The following is a 21,615-nucleotide window of genomic DNA, read 5'->3' on the forward strand; positions in this document are numbered from 1 at the left end:
TCTTTTAGGAATCATTATCATTTGCTGCCTGTTATCCAATGTCTGAAAACCATTGTTTCATATATATTTCCTATTTTTTGAGTTGTTAAGCTGGAAGGGTCAATCCACTCACTATAACTCCATCATTGCTAGGTCCTCCATGTTTTGTGTTTGTCATACTAATTTGTTCTTCTTTATATTATAGACATTAACTTTGTCTCTCATATGTGTGCCATATATGTACTACTTTAGCACTAATCTTTTAATTTTATTTGTGGTACATTTTTTCATAAAAGTTTTAAATTTTGATATTATCAAATCTTTCATTCTTTTCCTTTGGGGTTTATACCATGTTTATAAATGACTACCCTATATTTTCTTCTAAATCATCATTTTTAAAAGAAGAAAAATAACTTTAATTTGAGTGAGTTTTTATTTTTAACATCAAGTTAATTAATTATAAAAGTAATACATGCACAAGGTAAAAACATCAAATAGAACGGAGGTTTACAGGATGAAAATGAAAAACTCATTTCCTCTTCTCCCCACCACCCCTACTTGCCAAATTCCTCTTGCCAGAAGAAACACATTTAGCAATTTCTTGTTTATAGCCTTTCATACATTTTCTGGGCACATACATACACATGCATATACGTCCTTTTGTACACAAACAGGATACACACACACACACATAGAGTTCTACAATTTTTCACTTAACATCATATCTTTGAGTTTTTAATGTGAAGGAGTGTTATCAGATGCTTTCCAGTCTGATAGAGGGACCAGGGCAGTCAGAGAACACACTAGGGAAAGTACACAGGAAAAGGCATATTCATCTCTGTAAAGTCAACACTTAGCAGAAAACCTGGCACATAATAAATGCTCAATAAATATATGTTAAGTAACTGAAGGGAAAGAAGAACTTGAGAAAACTGGAGACAAACATCTATCTTAACCATTCTTCTCCGGCCAGACCTGGTCTCTTTAGTGAGAATTACCATCTCCCAGGGTAATGAGGAACAATACACGATGATATACAACATGGGTGAGGAAATGTAGCAGCTGGGCTCTTCTACAACCTCTCACCTGCAATAACTTCTCACCATGTGTCTCTTCCCCAACTAGATTCACTGCCTCCAGCACACATATTTAGTTCAAATGGACAATTCACACTGACTACACAGGAAGAAAATCTGGGAGCTGAAAGGCTACACAGTTGAGTTATAGTACAGGTGCACACTGATAAAAACAGCTACCATTAATCGGTACCTACTGTGTGGTAAAGGAGCCCTGGTGGCTCAGTGGTTAAAGTGCTCAGCTGCTAAATGAAAGGTTGGCAGTTTGAACCCGCCAGCCGTTTTGTGGGAGAAAGATGTGGCAGTCCGCTTCCACAAAGATTTACAGTCTTCCAAGCCCTATGGGGCGGTTCTACTCCGTCCTATAGGGTGGCTATGAGTCGGAATCGACTCGACGGCAGTGGGTGTTTTTGGGTACTGTGTGGTAGGCACCATGTTGGCAACAACAGCCCCTGCAAACTTAATGTCATTTATCTCCATTTTATAGAGGAGAAAACTGAGGTTCCAAGGATCCAGGTAACTTGTTCAGGGTTACATGGATAGTTAAGTAGTTTCCAGAGGCAACTCTACACTTGAATCAGGTCAACCTATTTTCTGTTGATTCCACACTACATGCACTACTATTGTACTAACCAAAACCAAACCAAACCCTTTGCCATCAAGTCAATTCCAACTCACAGTGACCCTAATGGACAGAGAACTGCCCACTATGGTTTCCAAGGAGCAGCTGATGGATTCAAATTGCCGGCCTTTTGGTTAGCAGCTGAACTCTTAACCACTGTGCCACCAGAGCTCCCCTATTGCACCAACGGTGCTAATTTCCTTGCCTGGCATTCCCTTTCTCCACTTGTCTCATTTGGTGTTTCATGGAAGCTAGGCAAAGATATAAACAAAGGGTCGTGTAGGATCCCTGCTAAGCTATGCGAGGTGCTGTCAGGCATGAGGAGTCAGTCAATCATGAGTGACCATGAACAAATACAAACACATTGGGGTGGTACCAAAAGTTCAGAAAGGGAGTTGAGACTGGAAACTGAAAAACACATTCTCCAGAAATTCTGATGCAAACATTTCTCTCTCCCTAGGCTCTTTGTGGTGGGCTGCGCACAAGCACAGCCCTGCTGCCCCACAGTCTTAAAGCCCCTGGCCAGTATATCTCTACCTATCTCAATTCGACTCAAGTTTCACCTCTTCCATGAAGCCTTTCCCTATTAATCCAGCTCATTCCTTTCTTTCTTTCTCAAATTTTAGTTTAACTTAAAATCAGCACCATAAGATGTAGTGTGTGTTTGTATACTCTCTTGTTCTTTAATCATTTCAAGTAGCTTGTTTCTTAGGTGGACTCATTCACGTCTCTTTTTTTCTATTTTTTTTTCCCCCTGCATGATCTGGGACTTGGGAGATCTGGCTGGATTCCAGTCCCAACTCTCCCACTAACTAGCTGTGTGACCTGCAGCTAGTCACAACCTCTCTGAGCCTCATCTGACCACCTTAGAGGTTCTTGCAAAAAGCATAATAAACACTTAACACAATATAGAAACATAAGGTGTTATTATTGCCGAGGACAATTGAGCTAAGGTGCTTCTGCCATCCTACTTAGTGGATGGTTCTATGTAAGAAATAGAAATCACTACTGCTTTTTTCACACTAGTGTTCTCAGCAAAGGTTAACAGGTTTGAAACAGGAATACTGTACAACTGTTAAAGATGGTGCCAGACAGAGGGGGTGTATATGCAGTCAATTCTTTTGGAGCTTTCCTTAGAAATTACCAGTTGATTCCAGGCTTGCTCATTTTTAAAGCTTCCATCTTTCTGAATGTTTCTTCATGTAAATGATCCGTGTCAATGCTATAAAAAAGGAAAAAAAAGTCTGTGTCAAGCCAAGCCAACAGATGCCTGCACTAGCTCTCCTGCTCTTCAGGATAAGATCCATAGCACCACTCAATTATTTCATCCACTCGGTTATTGGCCTCCTCTTTCATCCTTAGTCCTTTTCCTTGAGTCTCAGAAGTTAAAATATATAGTCTCCTCTTGGATTCTCACTCCTATCCTCTCCTGCCTTGACCAAGGCCCTGCTCCATTAGTTCATTCATTCCCAGTCCTGTATCTGCAACCTCTCCCTCTCTACGGTCTCTTTTCTCTCAGCCTACAAATGTGTCTATCTCAAAACAAAGGCAAAAAAAAAAAAAAAGAACAACTCCCTCTTTCCCCTAGTCCCACAACTTACTCTAGCTAGCTACAATCCCACATCTCTCTTCCTTTTCACAAAATTCTTGAAAAAATAGTCTCGGCTCACTTTCTCCACTTCCTTATCTCCTAGCTCGTCAAGTCACTGCAGTCTGGTTTCTGGCCCCACCACACCACTAAAACAGCACTAGAAGAGGTCACCGATGGTCTCCTAATTGCTAAATCCAATGGATATTTTTCAGTACTTATTCGATTGAACCTCTCTGCTACATGTGAACACTTCTTCCTCCATATTCTCTTTTCTCTTGGCTTGCAGGACACCACTCTCTCCTGGTTCTCACCACAGCATCCTGACCTTTCCTTCTTATTGGTATACTTCATGGGTTTTCCTTCCCACACCCACCTCTTAAAAGTTGGTATTGCCCAGGACTTACTCCCCAGAGATATTCCTCAGAGATTCTTCCCTTCTCACTCTCCCTAGGGGATCTCAGCCATTGTCACGGCTTTAGCTATCACCTCTACATAGATGATCTCTTCCTATAGCCAACTACCTGCATACTAGAAAACTTCAAAAGCATCCCACAGGCACTTCAAACTCAATATGTGTTTCGGTTTAATCCCTGATTAAAACCCAATGATAACAAAAGAAGGCTGAAGGTCTTTCAAGTGTGAAGTAAGGTACAGTTTTTAGTTTTAATGGAGAAAAGTTAATCTTTATTAAAGTAAAATGAGTGATCCTATTATTTACTCAATTATAGGGCAAGTAGGCTTTTAATGCCTTGGAAGTGGTGTATAACTGGAGTTTTTAGATTTTCTTGAGTGACTTGGCAAAAGCTGTGTTACCTTCTGATATGCAGAACTCATTGTTAGGGAGGTAGTGAGCCAATATGCTTAAGGAGCCCAGAGGTCCCCTGGGAGTTAAGAGGCCAGTTACCTTTCTTTCCAAGTTTAGAATTAGGAATATGTATCAGGGTGAGCTAGGCTGGCTTTATCCAAGGCCCAGTGCCTGGGAAAGGTACCAAAGCCCCTAAAATTAAATTACCTTGAAGAAATGGGAAATCTTAAGTGGTGCTCCTGGATCAACACAAGGGCTTACATCTTTGTAGATAAAGGCAGGTTTTAGCACACATGTGCCTGTGGCTGATTCTGGGAACTCCTTTACACCCAGTCATCATGACATATATGGTACTTTAGAGAACAATGGCTGCACATTTGGGTGTGGGCTAAGAGGACCTTGGAGCCAAAGTATAACGGCACTGCAGGGCTGGCAGGGATCTGGACTAGGATCAGTTCTCAAGATCAATCCCATGTGACAGTGAGAAACGACAGCAGTGGACTGATTCTGCACCCAACTTTGGAATCAAAACTGGCCCTATCTTGGGGCCAGTTTTGAAAAGGTAGAGTGGGGAGAGGCCCAAAATTGTACTATAATAGAGTATGTGAGAGAAAGAGAGATGACTGAACTTACACCCAGAATTCTGCTAGCAAGTCTTTCTTATTACACATGGTATACATAGCACTGCCTACCTCCCCAGTCTTATTTTGTAAATTGTTGTAGAAAGATACCTAACACAACATTTGCACTTCAATGTTTTTCATGTGTACAATTTAGTGACACCAATTACATTAACCATGCTGTGCAACCATTACCAACAAGCATTGCAAAATTTTCTATCACCATAAACAGGAGCTCAATGCTTCCCAAATAATGACGCTCCCTTTCCCTCTCCCTCCCCGACACACCCTGCTTTGCACTTTATGCTCCAACAACACCAAACTGCTTGGCGATCTCCCACCCTTATCCCCGTCGCATACCATAAACCATGCTGTTCATTGTCTGGGTATCTTTGCTCATGCTATCTCCTAAGTCTGAACTACCTTTTTCCATCCCTACCTCCATTTTCCCTGGCAATAGTCCTAAGACTCAACTCAGGTGGCCCTTCCTCCAAGAAGCTTTTCCTGACCATCTCAGGCTAGGTTAAGCATCCCCTGCCATGATTCTCTTAAGAACCTGTGATTACCTCATTGTATTAGAATAATCGGTATTTGTGCCTGTCGCTACCGCTAGACCCACTAGCTCAAGAGCACAGATCACATCTCATATCTTATTCGTCCTTGTCTCCCCACCACCTGGCACAATTGCCTGGCACATATTATGTATTCAACAAGTACTGCTGAATGAATGAAGGTAAGCTTTGTCACTCTGAGAACACAACTCTTCTTTTCCCTTGACATTTTGAATGTCTGGACATCTAGTCTTTATTGAACATACTATTAGCTGTCCCCTTGCCTTGCCCCCAGATGCTCTACATTACTTACTGCTCTCCTATATGTCCTTATAATATGCAAAGCACTGTGCCAGGAAGTTTACAGTGCAAGATGCCATGAAGAATAAGATTCAGAGCCCATACTCAAGCAGCTCTTAAGAAATAACCTTCCTCAAGCCTTTTCAATTTCCAGAGAAGACTACCCCTTCCAGGAGGCTCTCCTGATTTACCCACTCTTCAGCCCACCGTCACATTAATCGACCCATATCTTTCTCTTACCTTTACTTGTGTAAATATATATTTTTATTGATTACATTATCGTACATATACATTCTAACATTCAAAATTTATTTGTGGTCAGTGAATTGTGTCTATTCTCACTCATTCTCTCTGTGTGTGTCTGTGTGTGTGCATGTGTGTGTTTGTAAGCTATTACTGCCCACTGCTATTGACAGGGTTTGAGGGTTGGCCTGAAAATACAACGGAAGCATACTGGTTAAAAGGCAAAGAGAGATCCAGAAAAATAGGAAATGGTGCGACAATTTACAATAGAACAACAAATAATGGCATGCCATGATGAACAAAATAATTTCTCCTTGCTGTCATTTATGAACTTTGCTGCAGCACGCATACCGGGGAGTGCTAGAACAATAAATTACTCTCCCTTTAAAGAAACGTTAGGGTTGACTGCTGAGTTGGTTTCAACCTTTTGACGACACAAACTCCAGCTGCCTCTTTCTGAGAAAGACACCATGGAGGCCCCTGACTTCTGAGGCTTATCAAGTTGTGAATAATTCCCTCTGCTGAGCAGTAATCACTGCACTCTTGAGCATTTGAAACAAACAGAGTTCACTTAGCTAGTAGAGACCCAGCTTCTGTTTCAGCCAGACTCATAATCAGGCCTTGATGCTGTTTTCATTTAAGCTTCAATCTATTGAATTGGCTTTGGAATGTGGAATTTTTGCACTCAGCTTTTACTTTCCATTATGTGTTCCAATTCTGGATGCCAGAAACAAATGGTCATTTGGCCACTGGTTAGCTGCCTACAGAGCACAGTTGTATCCTAATTAAGAATTACTTTGTGTGTCATGCCAGCCTGCTGAGCTGGCAGGTGGACATGGACCAGAGAGGGTCAAAACTGCCACCTTCTGTAATTGTGCCATTACAGCTTCATCCCTTTGAGTCTCGAAAACTCTCAGAATGCACATATTAAGTCCTTTAGCAGATGTTAGAAGAGGAAAAGGGAAACCGGCCTAACATTTGTTGAGCGTCCACTATGTGCCAAGGATTGTACTAGGTACATTCACAATTGCTGTGTCACTTAATTCAGTCTCCATATTAACCCCGGTGATCCGTTACTAGTATTAGCCCCATTTCACAGACAAGGATACTGAAGTTCAGAGAGGTTAAGTAACTTGCCCATGGTCATGTAGCTAGTAAACGCTTGACCTAGGATTTGAACCAGGCCTAGTGGAATCTAGATCTCTTTTGTTCCTACACCAAGCTGCTTCCCTTAGCAATGAGATAGAGCACTGCCTGTTCTCTGCCTCTCTCCTCTCTCTGCTCCCGTGTCCAAGGAGGAAAGGCCTATTGGTAATTTCACTTACTTTGCTATTTTGCCTAAGCTTGGCCTGCCCTCAGCTTTTCCTCTCCTTCCCCATTGCAGTGGGCTATGACCAAACCCAATATGCCTGCCCTGACCATCTCCCTGCCCCTCCTCCCATCACAGTGACTTACTAGAAGGTCTGTAGTTTACATATCGGATGAATCAGTGCATCACACAACATTTGCACTCCCAAATCCCTGAAGTCATTTCCACTTAAGTCTAGCAACGTCAGGTTCTCATTTCTGTTGAGGACAGAGGCGAGGGCTCCACAGCACACATCTGTGAGATGACATTCTGCTAACCTATGAGGGATTGGGGATTCAAGAAAAACATCCGTTTGACCCCAAGTTCCACAGTGGCCCTCCATTTCACATATAACCTGGAGCAAGAACCCAATGGCCACAGAGGTCCTGTGAACTTACCACAAGGTCTGTAGTTTGCAGCAGGGGTGTTTCAGCCCTTCACACAGCACCTGCATACCCTCATCCCCTAAGGCATTGTCACTGAGGTCAAGGTCTCTCAGATGTTCATTGGTGTAGAGTGCATTGCACAAATCCTGACAACACGCTCCAGTCAAGTGGCAAGTCCACAATCTGCCGGAAAGTAAGGTAGAGAAGGCTGGCATTATTTCATCTGTACAGGGTCCCTTTAGCAATTGTGTTTGCCCATTAGAAAAGCACTTTGTAAAGCAGTGTCACGTTAAAACAACAACCAAACCCTTGGGTCAGAGTATAGAGGGTAAGCTTTATTCCCCCTAAATTATTCAGCTCTTTATTTATTGCTTCCTCGGGAGATGCAAATCATCAGACCAAAATACTCACTTAATTTTAGGATTTTGCTGAAACTTCAGAAAACTGCCTGCGACTCTAGTCCACGATACTTACGCCAGATCCTTTAACTGACAGTGAGGCTGTTTCAATCCTTCGCACAGCAGTTTCAGTCCCAAATCTTCAATTTTGTTATTAATTAGAAGCAGCCTTGTCAGACTACGGGTGGAACTTAGGACTTGGGCAAGTGGCTCGCAGCAAGTGGCAGAGAGAGAACACTCAGAAAGCCTGCAGGGATGGGGAAAAAAAGGTAGCTGTTAACAATGGCAGCAGGGAGTCCCACTGGACCCTAATGCCAAGGCCCATGAGAAGGACAAGAACAAGAAAACACTTACACGAGATTCTCAACTATACCCTTCGCATGTCGCAGACCTTCACAGAGATGCTGTACTCCTGTGTCCCCCAGGGCATTGGCAAACACAAATAGCTCTTTTAAAGTCTGATTCATTTGCAAGAAAGAAGAGAGCTCCACACAGCTAGCATCTGTGAGGGAACATGTGCTCAAGCTACACAGAGAAAAAGAGAAGAAAAATCAGCCACTGCTGTCATTTTGGCTTCTTGAGAATGTTCTCCCAGCCTCCCCACTTAGCTAAGTCCTAGCCATCCTTAAAGTGCCAGCTCCTGCCCCACCTCCTTCACAGAGCCTCCTCCTGAGGTCCCCAGCCCACAGTGACTTCTTCCTCTGCCCTTGGCTCATCTGGCATTTCTAAATGATTCCACAGTGGTTTGGCACTTGATTGTTTCATATCTGTGTGTCCTTAAGGGCAGCCTTGTCACTTGTGGTACTTCACCACCCAGTCTTGTGTGTATAGTAGGTATTCTACACATATTTAATATTTAATTAGTATCATTTGTATAAACACATAGGGCTGTGGTATACTGGAAAGAGCATGAGGTTTGGAGACAGGTTTTGGAGTTATATCCTGACTGTACCACTTAGCTGTGTGACCTTGGACAAGTCACGTTCTTCTCCTGAGCCTCAGTGTCCTCATCTGTAAAATGGGGATTAAAAAATCCACTTTATATGGTTAATGTAAGGAGTAAATGAAGTGATATGACTTCTGACAAGCACCAAACATGGAGCCTGGCACATAGTAGGCACTCAACCAGTTCAACAGTCATAAGATGATGCCAGATAGTTCTAAGAGACTTACTCTAACTTCTCCACTTTACAGTTGGAATGCCTGAGACCTTCACAAAGATACTTCACCCCTGTGTCTCCCAGGGGATTTTCACTCAGGTCCAGCTCAGTGAGGTTTGAGTTGCACATGAGAACAGAGGCAAGATACTTGCAAACAGCCTCTGAGCTTTCTGGGAGAAAGCTAGCACACAACCTGGAAGGAAAGATATACAGAGATAGAATTGGCCACTTTAGTGCCTCACTAACTCCCTACTAATAATACCACACAAGCAGAGAAAATAAAGACCCACTGATACAAGGTCCCCAACTTTGTGTATGTCACAGATTCCTCACCCCCACGGGAGGGACTTGTGTATTGCTTCCAAAACAATGTGTCCCACAGCGGGAACTCAATAAATGTGAACTGACTGCCTGAGAGAAGAAAGGTTTGAGAAGAAACATAGAGCTGACCTAATCGCATTTCAATTCCCTGCATGAATTTAGCCTCTTAAATCCCAGGGAGAAAATTCTATAATCATCCTTAAAAAAATTTACAGTCAAAACATCTTTCCTTTTCTCTTAGCTAAATGTCCATTATTAATTTGCCATCCCTAGAGAGATCCAGCCCATCACCATCATCTACATAATATTGGCATGAAGAGAGGTTTTTACTGTCTTCTCAACCTTTGTTTCTCCATATTAAGTAGTTCAATTCATTGAACCATTTCCCATCCATTTTTTCTGCAATCATTTTCAATAATCATTGTGATACTACAAGCTTTGATTTCTCAATTTTCTCTTGAGTTACCAGGCTCCAAATTTAGTCTTGAAAGGGGCTCATGAGGAGATGTATTTATAGCTCCCACTTTAAGTTTTAAATAGAGGCACTTTGCATAAAATAAGTTTTCAAAGTGGATTTTAGAAGACTTTTTTTCCCATTTTATCGTGTTTTAGGCAAAAGTTTACAATGTAAATTAGTTTCTCATTAAAAAATCTATACACAAATTGTTTTGTAACATGGGTTGCAATCCCAGCAACGTGTCATCACTCTCCCCCTTTCCACCCCGGGTTCCCCGTGTCCATTTGTCCAGTTTTCCTGTCCCTTCTTGCCTTCTCATCTTTGCTTTTGGGCAGGTGTTGCCATATTTGGTCTTGTATACTTGACTGAACTAAGAAATACGTTCCTCACGTGTGTTATCGTTTCTTTTATAGGCTTGTCTAATCTTTGGCTGAAAGGTGGACTTCATGAGTGGCTTCAGTTCTGAGTTAGCACGGTGTCCAGGGGCTCCTCCAGTCTCTGTCAAACCAATAACTCTGGTCTTTTCTCGTGAATTTGAATTTTGTTCTACATTTTTCTCCTGCTCTGTCCAGAAGAACCCTCTATTGTGATCCCTATCACAAAACAATTTCTAAAATCACTGCGGGGTGATTTTAGAAACGTTAATCCTAAAGAGCTTTTGTTTAAACACACACACACATATGATAACGAAGTTTTGGTTACGGTAATTACCATAGGTTTTTTTTTTGAAGTTAGACACTTCTAGGTTTCAAACTGTGCCTTTGTCATTTTTTAGCCTGATGATGTTGGGCCTCAATTTCCTCATCTGCGAAAATGTGGGTAATAATCTGAACCGCTCAGAGGTGTTGTTCAGAGGAAAGGAGATCATGTATACAAAGCACTCAACACAATGTTTGGTACAAAGTAAGTGTGCAGGAAGTCTGGGTTATTACTTTCACCGATGTTACTGACAGTTAAAATGAAAATTCTCTTACTAAGCCTGTTGCATAGGGATCTTTTTGGGTACTGTCACTTGCATTCTCCCTCTCCGTGACTCCTTGCAATGTGTCGTCATACAACATCCATTTTGAGCTACATAATTTAAAAAATATTCTTGCAGAATGGAATCTAACAGTTAAAACTTACTTGAGCTTCTGTAATTTGCAATTTGGATCTTTTAAGCCTTCACAGAGAAATTTCACAGCTGAAGCTTCCAGTTCTGTTTCAGAAAATTCCAACTCAGTGAGCCACTGATTGGTGCTAAGAACAGCTGCTAGTGCCCCACAAGAAGCAGGAGAAATAAGGCATCTGTAGAAGCTTCAGAGAACAGAAAAATGACTTCATCACTTTATTTATGCTTTCCCCCCAACAAATAAAAATTGACAAAAAACGATATGAACACAGGCATCAAACTCTCCAGCTATCAGTTACCTCAGTTTATGTAATACAGAGTTTGGCTGTTTCAATCCTTCACACAGAAGCTTCATTCCCGAATCTTCCAGGGTATTTTTTACAAACTCCAAATCTGTCAGATACTGGTTAGTTTCAAATACTAGGGAGAGGTCCCTACCACAAGAAGCTGTAAGGTGGCAGAAAATCAGTCTGTGAGGAGAAAAAGACATTTCAGAAAAGAAAGAAAATGAGGCTCTCTTTGAATGTACTTGTTTGCATCTTACTGATGTCATGAATCCTTTCAGTTTATTTGACAATTATTAATCGAGTGCTTCCCACTGCGCCAGACGTTGGGAAAACAGAGGTAGTTAAGACACAGAATCTAATCTCAAGGAATGCCATCAGTGGGAAAAAAAAATGAGAAAATCATGGATAATAACACAGTGTGAAAGGTGCTGCAACTGGTATGCACAGGTATTACGAGGCCACAGAAAAGTGGCACATAATTCAGCCTACCTTGGGGTGAGGTTTGGAGGATCAAGAATAATCACAAAAGGAAGAAATGCTTGAGTGCTGTCATGAAAGGGAACTAGAAATTGAATTAGGCTGATGATGAAAATGGGAGCAAAAAAAGGGGGAGGGGCTGAGGGGCAAATCCTACACCAAGAAGCCTGTGCAATGGCCAGGAGCCAAGTGCCTACTGAAAGAGGCTAGAAGGATAATATCAAACTATTAACAAGGTTATCTCCCAGGATGGCAGAAGGGTGGGATTATAGGGGGACATAAAACATATAATTAATTAAATTAAAGGTTAGATGTTATCAGAAAAAAGTTCCTTTTTATTTTGAAAACCATAATACATCATTTTCACAAGAGAAAAAACGTAAAAAATAGAGGGGGGGTGGAAAAAAAGCCCTACATTCTCGTCACCCTGAGACAATCACTGTTAAAAATTTGGTGTATCTTTCCAGATTTTTAATGTATGCGTACATATAGTTATATGTCCATCATAAGAAATAAAATCATAGAAACATGTATTTTTAAAAGTCACAAACTTTCTCCCGACCTCCCCTCCAACCCCACCTCCCAGATACAAGCAGTGTTAATAGTCCGATATATATCCTCCCACGCCTTTCTCCAAGATTATAAAAATATGCATATATATATATACATACATGTATATGATTTGTTTTTACATTTTACACAAATAGGATCATAAAAATTATGACTAATTTTGCTCGCACTTTCTCATTCAGTCCTGATCATAGGTCGATAGATTCAGTTATACACAAGGTCATAGAAAGTGGCAAATACAGGATTCAACCCGAGGTCTGTCTGGTTTATTCTATATGCCTCAAAAAAGCCATTGAAGGTTGTACGAGACATGGTCAGATTCCTTTTTTGATGGGGCGGGGCAGGATACAGATCTGATGTTAGGGTGCGGCAGTGTTCCAGGGAAAAGATGAGGACGGCTGGACTGGTGCGGGTGTAGAAGGGCAGAAATGAATAGATTCAAGACAAAATGGCCAGGATTTATGACCATTTAGGATGACTGTAGTGTTCAATCCTGAGCCAATGAAAGGATGGGGCTATCCCCTGGCTCCACCTATTTTCTCCAAGGGGCTGTCAGAGGTCCCTGAGGGGCTGGGACTATTTCCTGTTCTGGAACATTCCAAAAACAGGAGGACCCCCCCCCCTTTGTGTGGAACAAACCATTACGTGGGGGGGGCGTATTATTTATTTGATTACAAGAACTTTATTTTCTTGGTTCTAAGTCTTTTCTATCACTTTTGTTTCCTTCTGACTTCTAGAGCTTTTGGGCCGGCAGCCGCTTCTCTTAAGTCCTGGGATGGGGGAGGGGGCTTTTCTCATGCACTCCCACCCACCCCCGCAGTCTCTGGAAGTTGGAACAGTCCCAGCGTAGCCGCCTCAGGGGTTTGGCCCTGAGGCTTCCTTTCCCCCGGAGGCTTTGGAAAGAGACAGGTGTCTTCTCTCTGTAGGCGTGGTAGGTGGGGCGTGGTTGGCCTGCACCTCCTCTGGCCCGGAGAGGCGAGGGCTGGGGGGAGGTGTCTTCGGGTGAGGCAATCTGGTCAGAGCGTCACTCCAAGGGTGGGTGGCGGGTGGGTGGCGGAGGGGGAGGGGAGGAGAGAAAGTAACAGGTTGATCCTTCCCCGAAGGGCCGGCAAAGCCGCTAAGGGCCTCAACTCTCATGGCCTTGAACCCTGAGGACCCCTGTGGTGGGTTCCACCATGCCAAGGTGGCGGACTTCATCAACGAGAAGATGGCTGGGCACGTGAAAGGCCCCGAGTTCTACATCGAGAATATGTCCTCGTCCTGGGAGGAGGTGGAGGGCAAGCTCAGGGCCATCCTGGAAAACAGCACTGTGTCCAGCGAGGCCAAGGAAGCCTGCGCCTGGGGCGGCCTGGCCCTGAGCGTGCGCTTCGCCCGCAGGCAGAGCCATTTAGAGGGGATCAGGGTGCAGTGGCTGCACGACTTCGCCAAGCTGCATAGGTCGGCCGCGCAGTCCCTGGCTGCAGACCTGAAGGTGCTCACTGCGCAGCAGGAACTGGAGCGGAAGGACGCGGCTTCTCAGCTGCAGCTGCTCCGGGCCTCTCTGGCGGAAGTGCAGAAGGAGCAGGACTGGCTGAGGTGGAAGCTCTTCCAGGCTGTAAGAGCTGCTCCAGTTCGGGTCCTCCACTCCCCTGGCCCCGCAAGTCCCTCCTCTTCCGCCCTCTAGCCCCACCCACTACCACCACCCCTCGGCCCCCTCCATTCACCCCCAGAACGGGTCTCAACTCTGTCCCCTTCCTTCCCAGGAACTGCAGCAGCCCCAGAAGCGGGCCACAGGGTGGCCAAGCCTGGCCACTGCCAGTGGGGCTGGGACAGGAGAAGGCGGAGAGAAAGAGGAGACCATAGCCACGGGGTGGCCAAGCGTGGCCACTGCCGGTTTGGCTGGGACAGGAGAAGGCAAGGAGGAAAAGGAGTTGGCCACATGGTGGCCAACCGTGGTCACTGCCAATGGGGCTGGGACAGAAGGAGAGGGCCAGGAGGAAGAGGAGGTGGTGGCTGCTGCTGCTACGGCTGCTGCTGCTACCACTGCTGCTGCTACCACTGCTGCTGCTGCTGCCACAGGAGGAGAGGAGACGGATGCAGCAGGCGCTACCACCATCCCTGCTACTGAGGTGACACAGGAGCTGAGCGGAAGCTTCCTGCAGCTTCTTGGAGCTGTGAACCCGAAAAATTTCACCTCCGAAGGGCAGCGGGAGGGCGAGCCCAGTTCATTGGGAACAGCCAAGGTTTATTTCTCTGGGGCTGTGAAACCTGGGCCCACAGCCTCGCCGGCACACTTTCCTGTCCAACTCCCTGCCTCATTCACATACTCATACCCCTGCCCCTCATCCTCATTCCCAGTCCCACCCGCACCCACACCATCCCCACGAACAGCCACGTTCACAGCATCAGTTCCACCTCAGATGGCTCCCCATCGGGGGGCCTCTGATGTTAGCTTTTGGTCTGAGGGGGGTGCCCAGGGAATAGATCCTCAAGAACCCCAAAGAAGCAGGAGAGACCTCAAATTCCATAAGCAGAGAAGGGCTCCATTAGTGCGCAGGTTGGGAGATTGGGTCTGCTCTTGGTGTAAAGCTGTGAATTTTTCACAGCAGAAAATTTGCTTCCGCTGTGGGAGGGGAATCTGGCTGCAAAAGTCTGAGTGAATGCGGAAATGTGAGCTGGAACAGAAACATATCCTAATGGGAAATCAGTTTTCCGAGGGAGGGGGAGTGGGGGTAAAGAAGGCAGCAGGGAGGTGAAGTGGGGTGGATGGTGGGGGTGGGGGTGGGGTGACCTGTAGCAGGTGGGGCAGACGGTGGGGGGGCCTGGGAGGGTGTAGATCCAGAGGTTAGGGGGAGAGAGCAGAGACAGTTGTATTTTGACCACCCTTTTGTGTTCCAGGACATTAGCATTGGCCAGTCCAGAACTACTACAGCTTCTATTTGTGTAAGTGTCTCCTTGCCACTCCAGCCTTTGGTGGACCTAGGCAGGCCTGTTTATTAACACCCACCCGCATGTAGGCCTTAGAGGATTAGACCAGGAGTGGATATTTGACCCACCCTGAGCCTAGCAGATTCTCACACTAGAGGCAGATTCCATAGTCACGATGGTGTTGGGCACCTGGTGTTGGGGCCAGGGTCCAGGCCATGGATGCTGAGGCCTGGCCCTAACTAGGGGAGGAGAACCATGTACTTTACAGAGGCAAGTGTCTTAGAGGATGCCAGGATGAGGTCCCAGGGAACAGAGAGGTGTAAAAAAGCAGAACTTGATCCCATGACCCCAGAGAAGGTGGCTGCCTGACCACTTTTCCACTTCCTACAGTTATGCTTCATGAAAATGCCCTTTACATAGATCGCCTTTTCATTAAGCTGGATCGAGTGGGTTCTTGTTCGGGGCAGCCAGATTATTTCCAAGTCAGAAATTGGTACCAGGAGAGCAGCTGCAAACAGCAGACTATCAAAGAAAATGTTGCAACTGGCTGGAGATGTGCATCAGGAGTGGCAGGGAGTGGGGATTTCTGCATCCCAAAAATCCTCAGGAATTAATTGAATGGAAAGCTCATTCACATTCTGAGGGAATTGTTATCACCAGCAACAATCAAAACAAGCGGGTGTGTGTGTGTGTGTGTGTGTGTGTGTAAAATCACCTTTGGTCAGGAACCACAGAGGCAATGAGGGACTGAAGGAGCAGTCAGGACTGAAGAATCAGAAGAGGGAGCGTCACAGAGGCTGAGGAGAAGACTTTTAAGAAAAGCATGTTCCACAGTGCCCCAGGGCTGCAGAGAGGCCCCATAAGACTTGAGCTGGAAAGTGTCCACTGGGCCTGGTGTTTATTGTTGATCTTAGAGCAGATACCAGGCAGAAGGGGACTGAGGAGTGAGTGGGAAGTGAGGAAGTGGAGTCTGTGGGGGGAGGCTGTTCTTCAAGGACCTTTGGCTGTGAAGGGAAGGACTAAGGTGGGAAACAGTTGAGAAGAGCATTATTTTTAATACGGGAGAAACATGAACCATGGAGAAGGAGATAGCGGAAGAAAGCTCAAAAATACAAGAATATGTTAAAGAATGAGGTAAATCCTGCATACTGTATTGGAGATATGTCCACTAGTTGTTAAATAAGAAGAAAAAAATCACATAATAGGATCTCTCTCTTTTTTTATCAAACAAAATGCCCAAAAGTTCTTTAAGTGATATATTATGTATAATTATAGATTTATGTTTGAGTAAAAAAAAAAAAATTTTTTAAGCATAGGAAAAGATCTGGAAAGACATTTACTACACAAGATATTACCAAGGGAGGGTGGGATCAGGGTCAGGGATGGGAAGTGGTAGGGTGTGGGGTGATGGGGGAGGCTGGGTAGGGTAGGGGGGCAGAAGGGTGGAGGGCTTTTACATCTTTATATAATTCTGTGTTATGCAAAGTGAAATAATTAAATGTTCACAAAAATAAAAAAAGTGAATTTGTTGCCTTGGGTGGTTTTGGAAAGGCTACCTCTGGGAGAACAGACACTGATCTGTGTGGCAGGGGCGGGGAACCGAGGGGACTCCTGCCTGCGTGTCCGTGATGTAGACAGATGAGGCACCTGAGAGAGTGAGGACGGGAGGTCAGGGTGGGGTGGAGGCTATTGGGCAATGGCACTTTTTGGAATAACTATGAGGGTGGGGATGGGGAATAGAGGAGGGAGAGAAAAGGATCATCAAGCTGCATGGAGTGGGATAGGACCCAACTGAAAGAAAATGCAGAAGGAGGGCAGTGGGAGCCGGGGAAGAAAAGGAATGGGGTGTACTTCCAGAAGGGGCACCACACACATCTCTCAGGTGCTATGACCTGACACCCACTCATCATAGCAAAAACAGCACATAATAAGAAGGGAAGGGCAGAGATTTGTACCTTCCTCCCCTTCTAGACTTGAAGCATATCTTTTAATTTGCTGCTCTGCTATGGGGAAGCTTAGCACTAGTTATACTTTGTTTTCAGGTCTGATCATCTAGGAGTGCAATCCAGTCTTTACCTGCAAATGCCAAAGAGTTTTAAACAGTTCAACTTACTTCAGCTCTTTGATTTTACAGTACGGATTACGCAGTGCTTGGCAGAGGAAGTGTAGCCGAGACACTGGCAAATTATGCATCTTGAAGGGCCTAAAAGAGATAAGAATCAAAAACAATTTAAAACTTTTTTTTCCAAAAGGCTTATTTTGGCTTTTATTTTCATGCTAGCACTTATGTACCTCTTCCAAAAGCCTTGGGAAGTATTACCTCGTTTTACAGATAAAGGAAACTAATGCACAAAAAAAGTTAACTTGCCCAGAGTCACATAGGTAGGTACAAGAACAAGGTCAATACCCAGGTCTGTCTGACTGTAAAGCCATGTTACTATGTGCCAGGCATGAGGTAAGCATTTTACATATACACATTATTTTATTCAGTCCTTAATCTAATGATAGTAATCACCATTTTGCAGGTGCTCAGAGAGGTCAATTAAATTGGCCAAGCATACGGTTCTTATTTAGCCTTACTTTCTTTTCCCCTGGCGGTGTAGTGGTTAAGAACTGCAGCTGCTAAACAAAAGGTCAGCAGTTCGAATCCACCAGGCGCTCCTTGGAAACCGTTATCTGGCAGTTCTACTCTGTCCTATAGGGTGGCTATGAGTTGGAATCTACTCGACAGCAATGGATTTGTTTTGTTTTGTTTTTTAGTGCAAGAGGAGCCCTGGTGACCCAGTGGGTAAGAGCTCGGCTGCTAACCAAAAGGTTGGCAGATTGAATCTACCAGCCACTCCTTGGAAACCCTATGGGGCAGTTCTACTCTGTCCTATAGGATGGCTATGAGTTGGAATCGAGTGGACAGCAATGGATTTGTTTCGTTTTTTAGTGCAAGAGGAGCCTTGGTGGCCCAGTGGGTAAGAGCCTGGGTACTAACCAAAAGGTTGGCAGATTGAATCCACCAGTCACTCCTTGGAAACCCTAGGGGGCAGTTCTACTCTGTTCTGTAAGGTCACTATGAGTTGGAATTGACTTGATGGCAAGGTGTTTTTTTTTTTAAGCGCAAGAAAGGAGCCCTAGTGGCACATTGGTTAAGCGTTCATTCAGCTGCTAACGAAAAGGCCGGCAGTTGGAATCCACCAGGCGCTCCTTGGAAACCCTATGGGGCAATTCTACTCTGTCCTGTATGGTTGCTATGAGTCAGAATCGACTTGACAGCAGTAGGTTTGGTTTTTAATTAGTGCAAGAAAAGGCTCAAAGCCTTTTCAATGATTTAAAAACTGCACATGCAGCAAGTGAAGGTGATTGTGATGAATTTGTCGTGAGCAGGGGTTGGTTCAATCGTTTCAGTGAGGGAAGAAGTGAGGCAAGTATGAGTTGTTCAGAAGTTGGACATTCACAACCCAGGGACTTAGTGTATTCAATAAATCCTTATTGTGTTTATTGACATAAAATAGGGAAAGCTGATATGATTAATTTTATTTATTGGCAATGCTATAAATGATTATGTGTCCAAATACCTGAAATGAACAAATAGGCCCATTGGTTCTGAAGGCCAAAAAACTAGAGGAAAGACATGAATATACTCACTGCTTAGGTATCAAGGCTGGGGGCCTGAATGCTGAGGTTCGTTCTTCGTCCTCAAATCCAAGTAGGTGCTGACACTTCAGAGACACTGACAGGTTATTGTGACTGCTTTTTACACAGTATGACATAGCCAGAAGGTCCATTTTTGTATAGGTAGGTTGAAGCAGTATAATTGACTGTAAATCATCAATTATCCTTTTTGCATATCCTTCTTCCTGAATCTCATACAAACAGTGAAACAAATCTATCTGCTCAAGCTGTAACCTAGAAGTTTTATCCTTTATCTCTGTCTCAGTCCACTTCAATAATTCCTCTCGAAGTCTTGGAGAGATTTTTCTTCCAAAAGTAGCTTCCACAGTCTTTCCACTTCCTTTATGTAAGAGGCCAAATAAGAACTGTATCATTAGTGATGAAAAACCTTTTCCATATTGTTGGAATATTTCTTGCCACGTTTTCCCTACTTGATCCAAAAACATCCAGCTGTTGTCATTCTTCAGGGCATAAAACACGGCCGTCAAGAACTCTTGGAAACTGAAGTGAAGGAAAGTGTAGACATTGACACCTCGTTCAACTTTTTCCAAAAAGTGATTTAGAAAAATGCAGTTGGTATCAAACACTCCTACCCCATGTCTTCTGAGGTCATTAACTTCAAATTGAACCCGCTTGTTCCGCAGTCCCTCTGCAGCCAAAGAGCAAAGGCCCCACAGGCAACTCTGTCCTTTCCATATTGAGATGCCTGTAAGGGTTTTGAGGCACTTGGAAAAGTAGAACAGGTACACATCGGTCATGGTCTGAAGTGACCTCATAAGAGCCCTGTCACCATCTCCCTGTGACTGCAGGACACTGCAGATCATCCAGGAGACTATGGGGAGAGAAGACATGATGTCAAGGCCTTCGTTTTCTCGCAGACCATAAAAGACTCTCATTGCCGCATTAGCACCTGAAAACTGACTCAAGAAATACGCTCTCTTTTCAGCTTCTGTAAACCATAGAATCTCTACCTGGATAGGTTGTTTTAACAGAGAGTGTAGCTTCTTCATGGCCGTAGGCCGGGCAGTTATCAGGAGGGAGGATTCGGGAAACAGTTTTTTCCTCACAAAACTGCACAAGAGGGTTTCTACTGGTTTCTTCTCCTGGGGGTTAGCATTAAGATCCTCCTCCTGCTCACCTACAGAGTACTGCAGCTCAGGGAATCCATCAAGAATGAACAGAAGCTTCTCTGGATATGTCAGAATAATGTCCAAGACTGGTCCATTTATATCTTCAAAAGTGTCAGCAATCAGGTCAGCAGCACTAATGTTAGCAATATGGCTTATTTCTCTGCAGTTGATGTAGATGAGATAATCAAACCTGCCTGGAGTAACGACTCCTGCTGCCCAGTCAAACATGAACTTGTGCACCACAGCTGTTTTCCCAATCCCAGCACACCCTTGAAGCACCACGGTTCGGGATGAGCTGGAGCCCTCTTCATCAGGATCAAAAACATGTTCCATCTCAATAAAATGTTCTTGTTGAGGACTTCCACACGGTGTCTCTTCTGATACTCCGTGTTCCTTTACAAGAAGCAGTCGTAATTCTATATGCTTGCCATGGTGATAACATTTATCAATTCCTATTTTTAGGTATTTTTCTTTTAGATGTTTTCTAAATATTTCCTGGTAATCTAATGAGGTGACACCAAGAATTAGTAATCACAGAATCCTAGACAGCAATACAAACAACTATAACACTACCATCACCACGATCTCCACTTGGATATCTCACAGGCTCCTCAAACTTTACAACTCTAAACCTGAACCCTTGATTTTTACAATCCTTCTGGGTTGCTATGAGTTGAAGTGGACTTGATGGCACCTGACAACAATGATAACTAAAAAAAAAAAAAAACTCTCTCCCCAAGTACCTCATCTCAGTTAAATGGTGCTACGTAGTTACTTATGGAACTGTAAGGACCCATTCTCTTTTTTCCTTCAATCCTCCACATCCAATCAATTTGCAACGCCTATCATTTGTGCAGAAACCCTGGTGGTGTAGTTGTTAAGAGCTATGGCTGCTAACCAAGAGGTTGGCAGTTCAAGTCCACCAGGCACCCCTTGGAAACCCTGTGGGCAATTCTACTCTGTCTTGTAGGGTCGCTATGAGTCAGAATTGACTTGACAGCGATGGGTTTATCATTTATACCTGGAGCCCTGGTGGTGCAGTGGTTAAGCATCTGGCAGCTAACCAAAAGGTCAGCAGTTCGAATCCACCAGCCGCTCCTTGGAAACCCTATGGGATGGCAATGTGGATCATTTATACCTCCAAAAACCCCTCATATCTATTTATTTATCACTATGTTCTAAATACCACCCAACTCCAAAGCACTATCAACTCTCTTGGACTGTTGAAATAGCCTTCTACTCTTCTACTCTTGCCCATGTACTGGCTCTTCTCCACGTAGCAGCCAAATTGATCTTCTAAAAGTATCACCGTCGTGACCAAAACCCTTCAAGGGCTTTCCATTGCACTTGGTGTAAAATCCAAAATCCTTACCTTATACCTTATCCTACAAAGCATTATATCATTTGAGCCCTACCTACCTCCCCAGCCTCATTTTATATCACTCTCCTTCTCACTCCCTACACTAAAGCTACACTAGGCTATTTTTATTTTTTGTTATGGAAATACGCAGAACAAAACATACACTGACCTACTTTTAGTTTCTCAAAAATGCCATGTTCTTTCCTACTTCAGGGTCTTTGCACTAGTTATTCTCTCTGCCTTGAACATTCTT

The 21,615-nt window shown here is 44.1% G+C and overlaps 1 protein-coding gene across 2 annotated transcripts in view; it reads right to left on the reverse strand.

Annotated features, from left to right (window-relative positions):
• Positions 1-406: 406 nt before the first annotated feature.
• LOC126069651 (NACHT, LRR and PYD domains-containing protein 12-like) overlaps positions 407-21,615 on the reverse strand; it is a 55,413-nt gene continuing 34,204 nt past the window's right edge. For both annotated transcript variants that reach the window (XM_049873263.1, XM_049873262.1), the window contains 10 exons: positions 18,846-20,505; positions 17,323-17,412; positions 11,268-11,438; positions 10,983-11,153; positions 9,093-9,272; positions 8,274-8,444; positions 7,996-8,166; positions 7,534-7,704; positions 7,243-7,413; positions 407-2,899 (listed from right to left, as the gene is read on the reverse strand). In XM_049873263.1, the coding sequence (XP_049729220.1) occupies positions 2,818-2,899; positions 7,243-7,413; positions 7,534-7,704; positions 7,996-8,166; positions 8,274-8,444; positions 9,093-9,272; positions 10,983-11,153; positions 11,268-11,438; positions 17,323-17,412; positions 18,846-20,505 (3,038 nt within the window). In that variant the 3' untranslated portion in view covers positions 407-2,817. The remainder of the gene's footprint in view (positions 2,900-7,242; positions 7,414-7,533; positions 7,705-7,995; positions 8,167-8,273; positions 8,445-9,092; positions 9,273-10,982; positions 11,154-11,267; positions 11,439-17,322; positions 17,413-18,845; positions 20,506-21,615) is intronic.

The sequence above is a fragment of the Elephas maximus genome, chromosome X, assembly GCF_024166365.1.
Source record: "Elephas maximus indicus isolate mEleMax1 chromosome X, mEleMax1 primary haplotype, whole genome shotgun sequence".
In the NCBI taxonomy this organism is placed as follows: Eukaryota; Metazoa; Chordata; class Mammalia; order Proboscidea; family Elephantidae; genus Elephas; species Elephas maximus.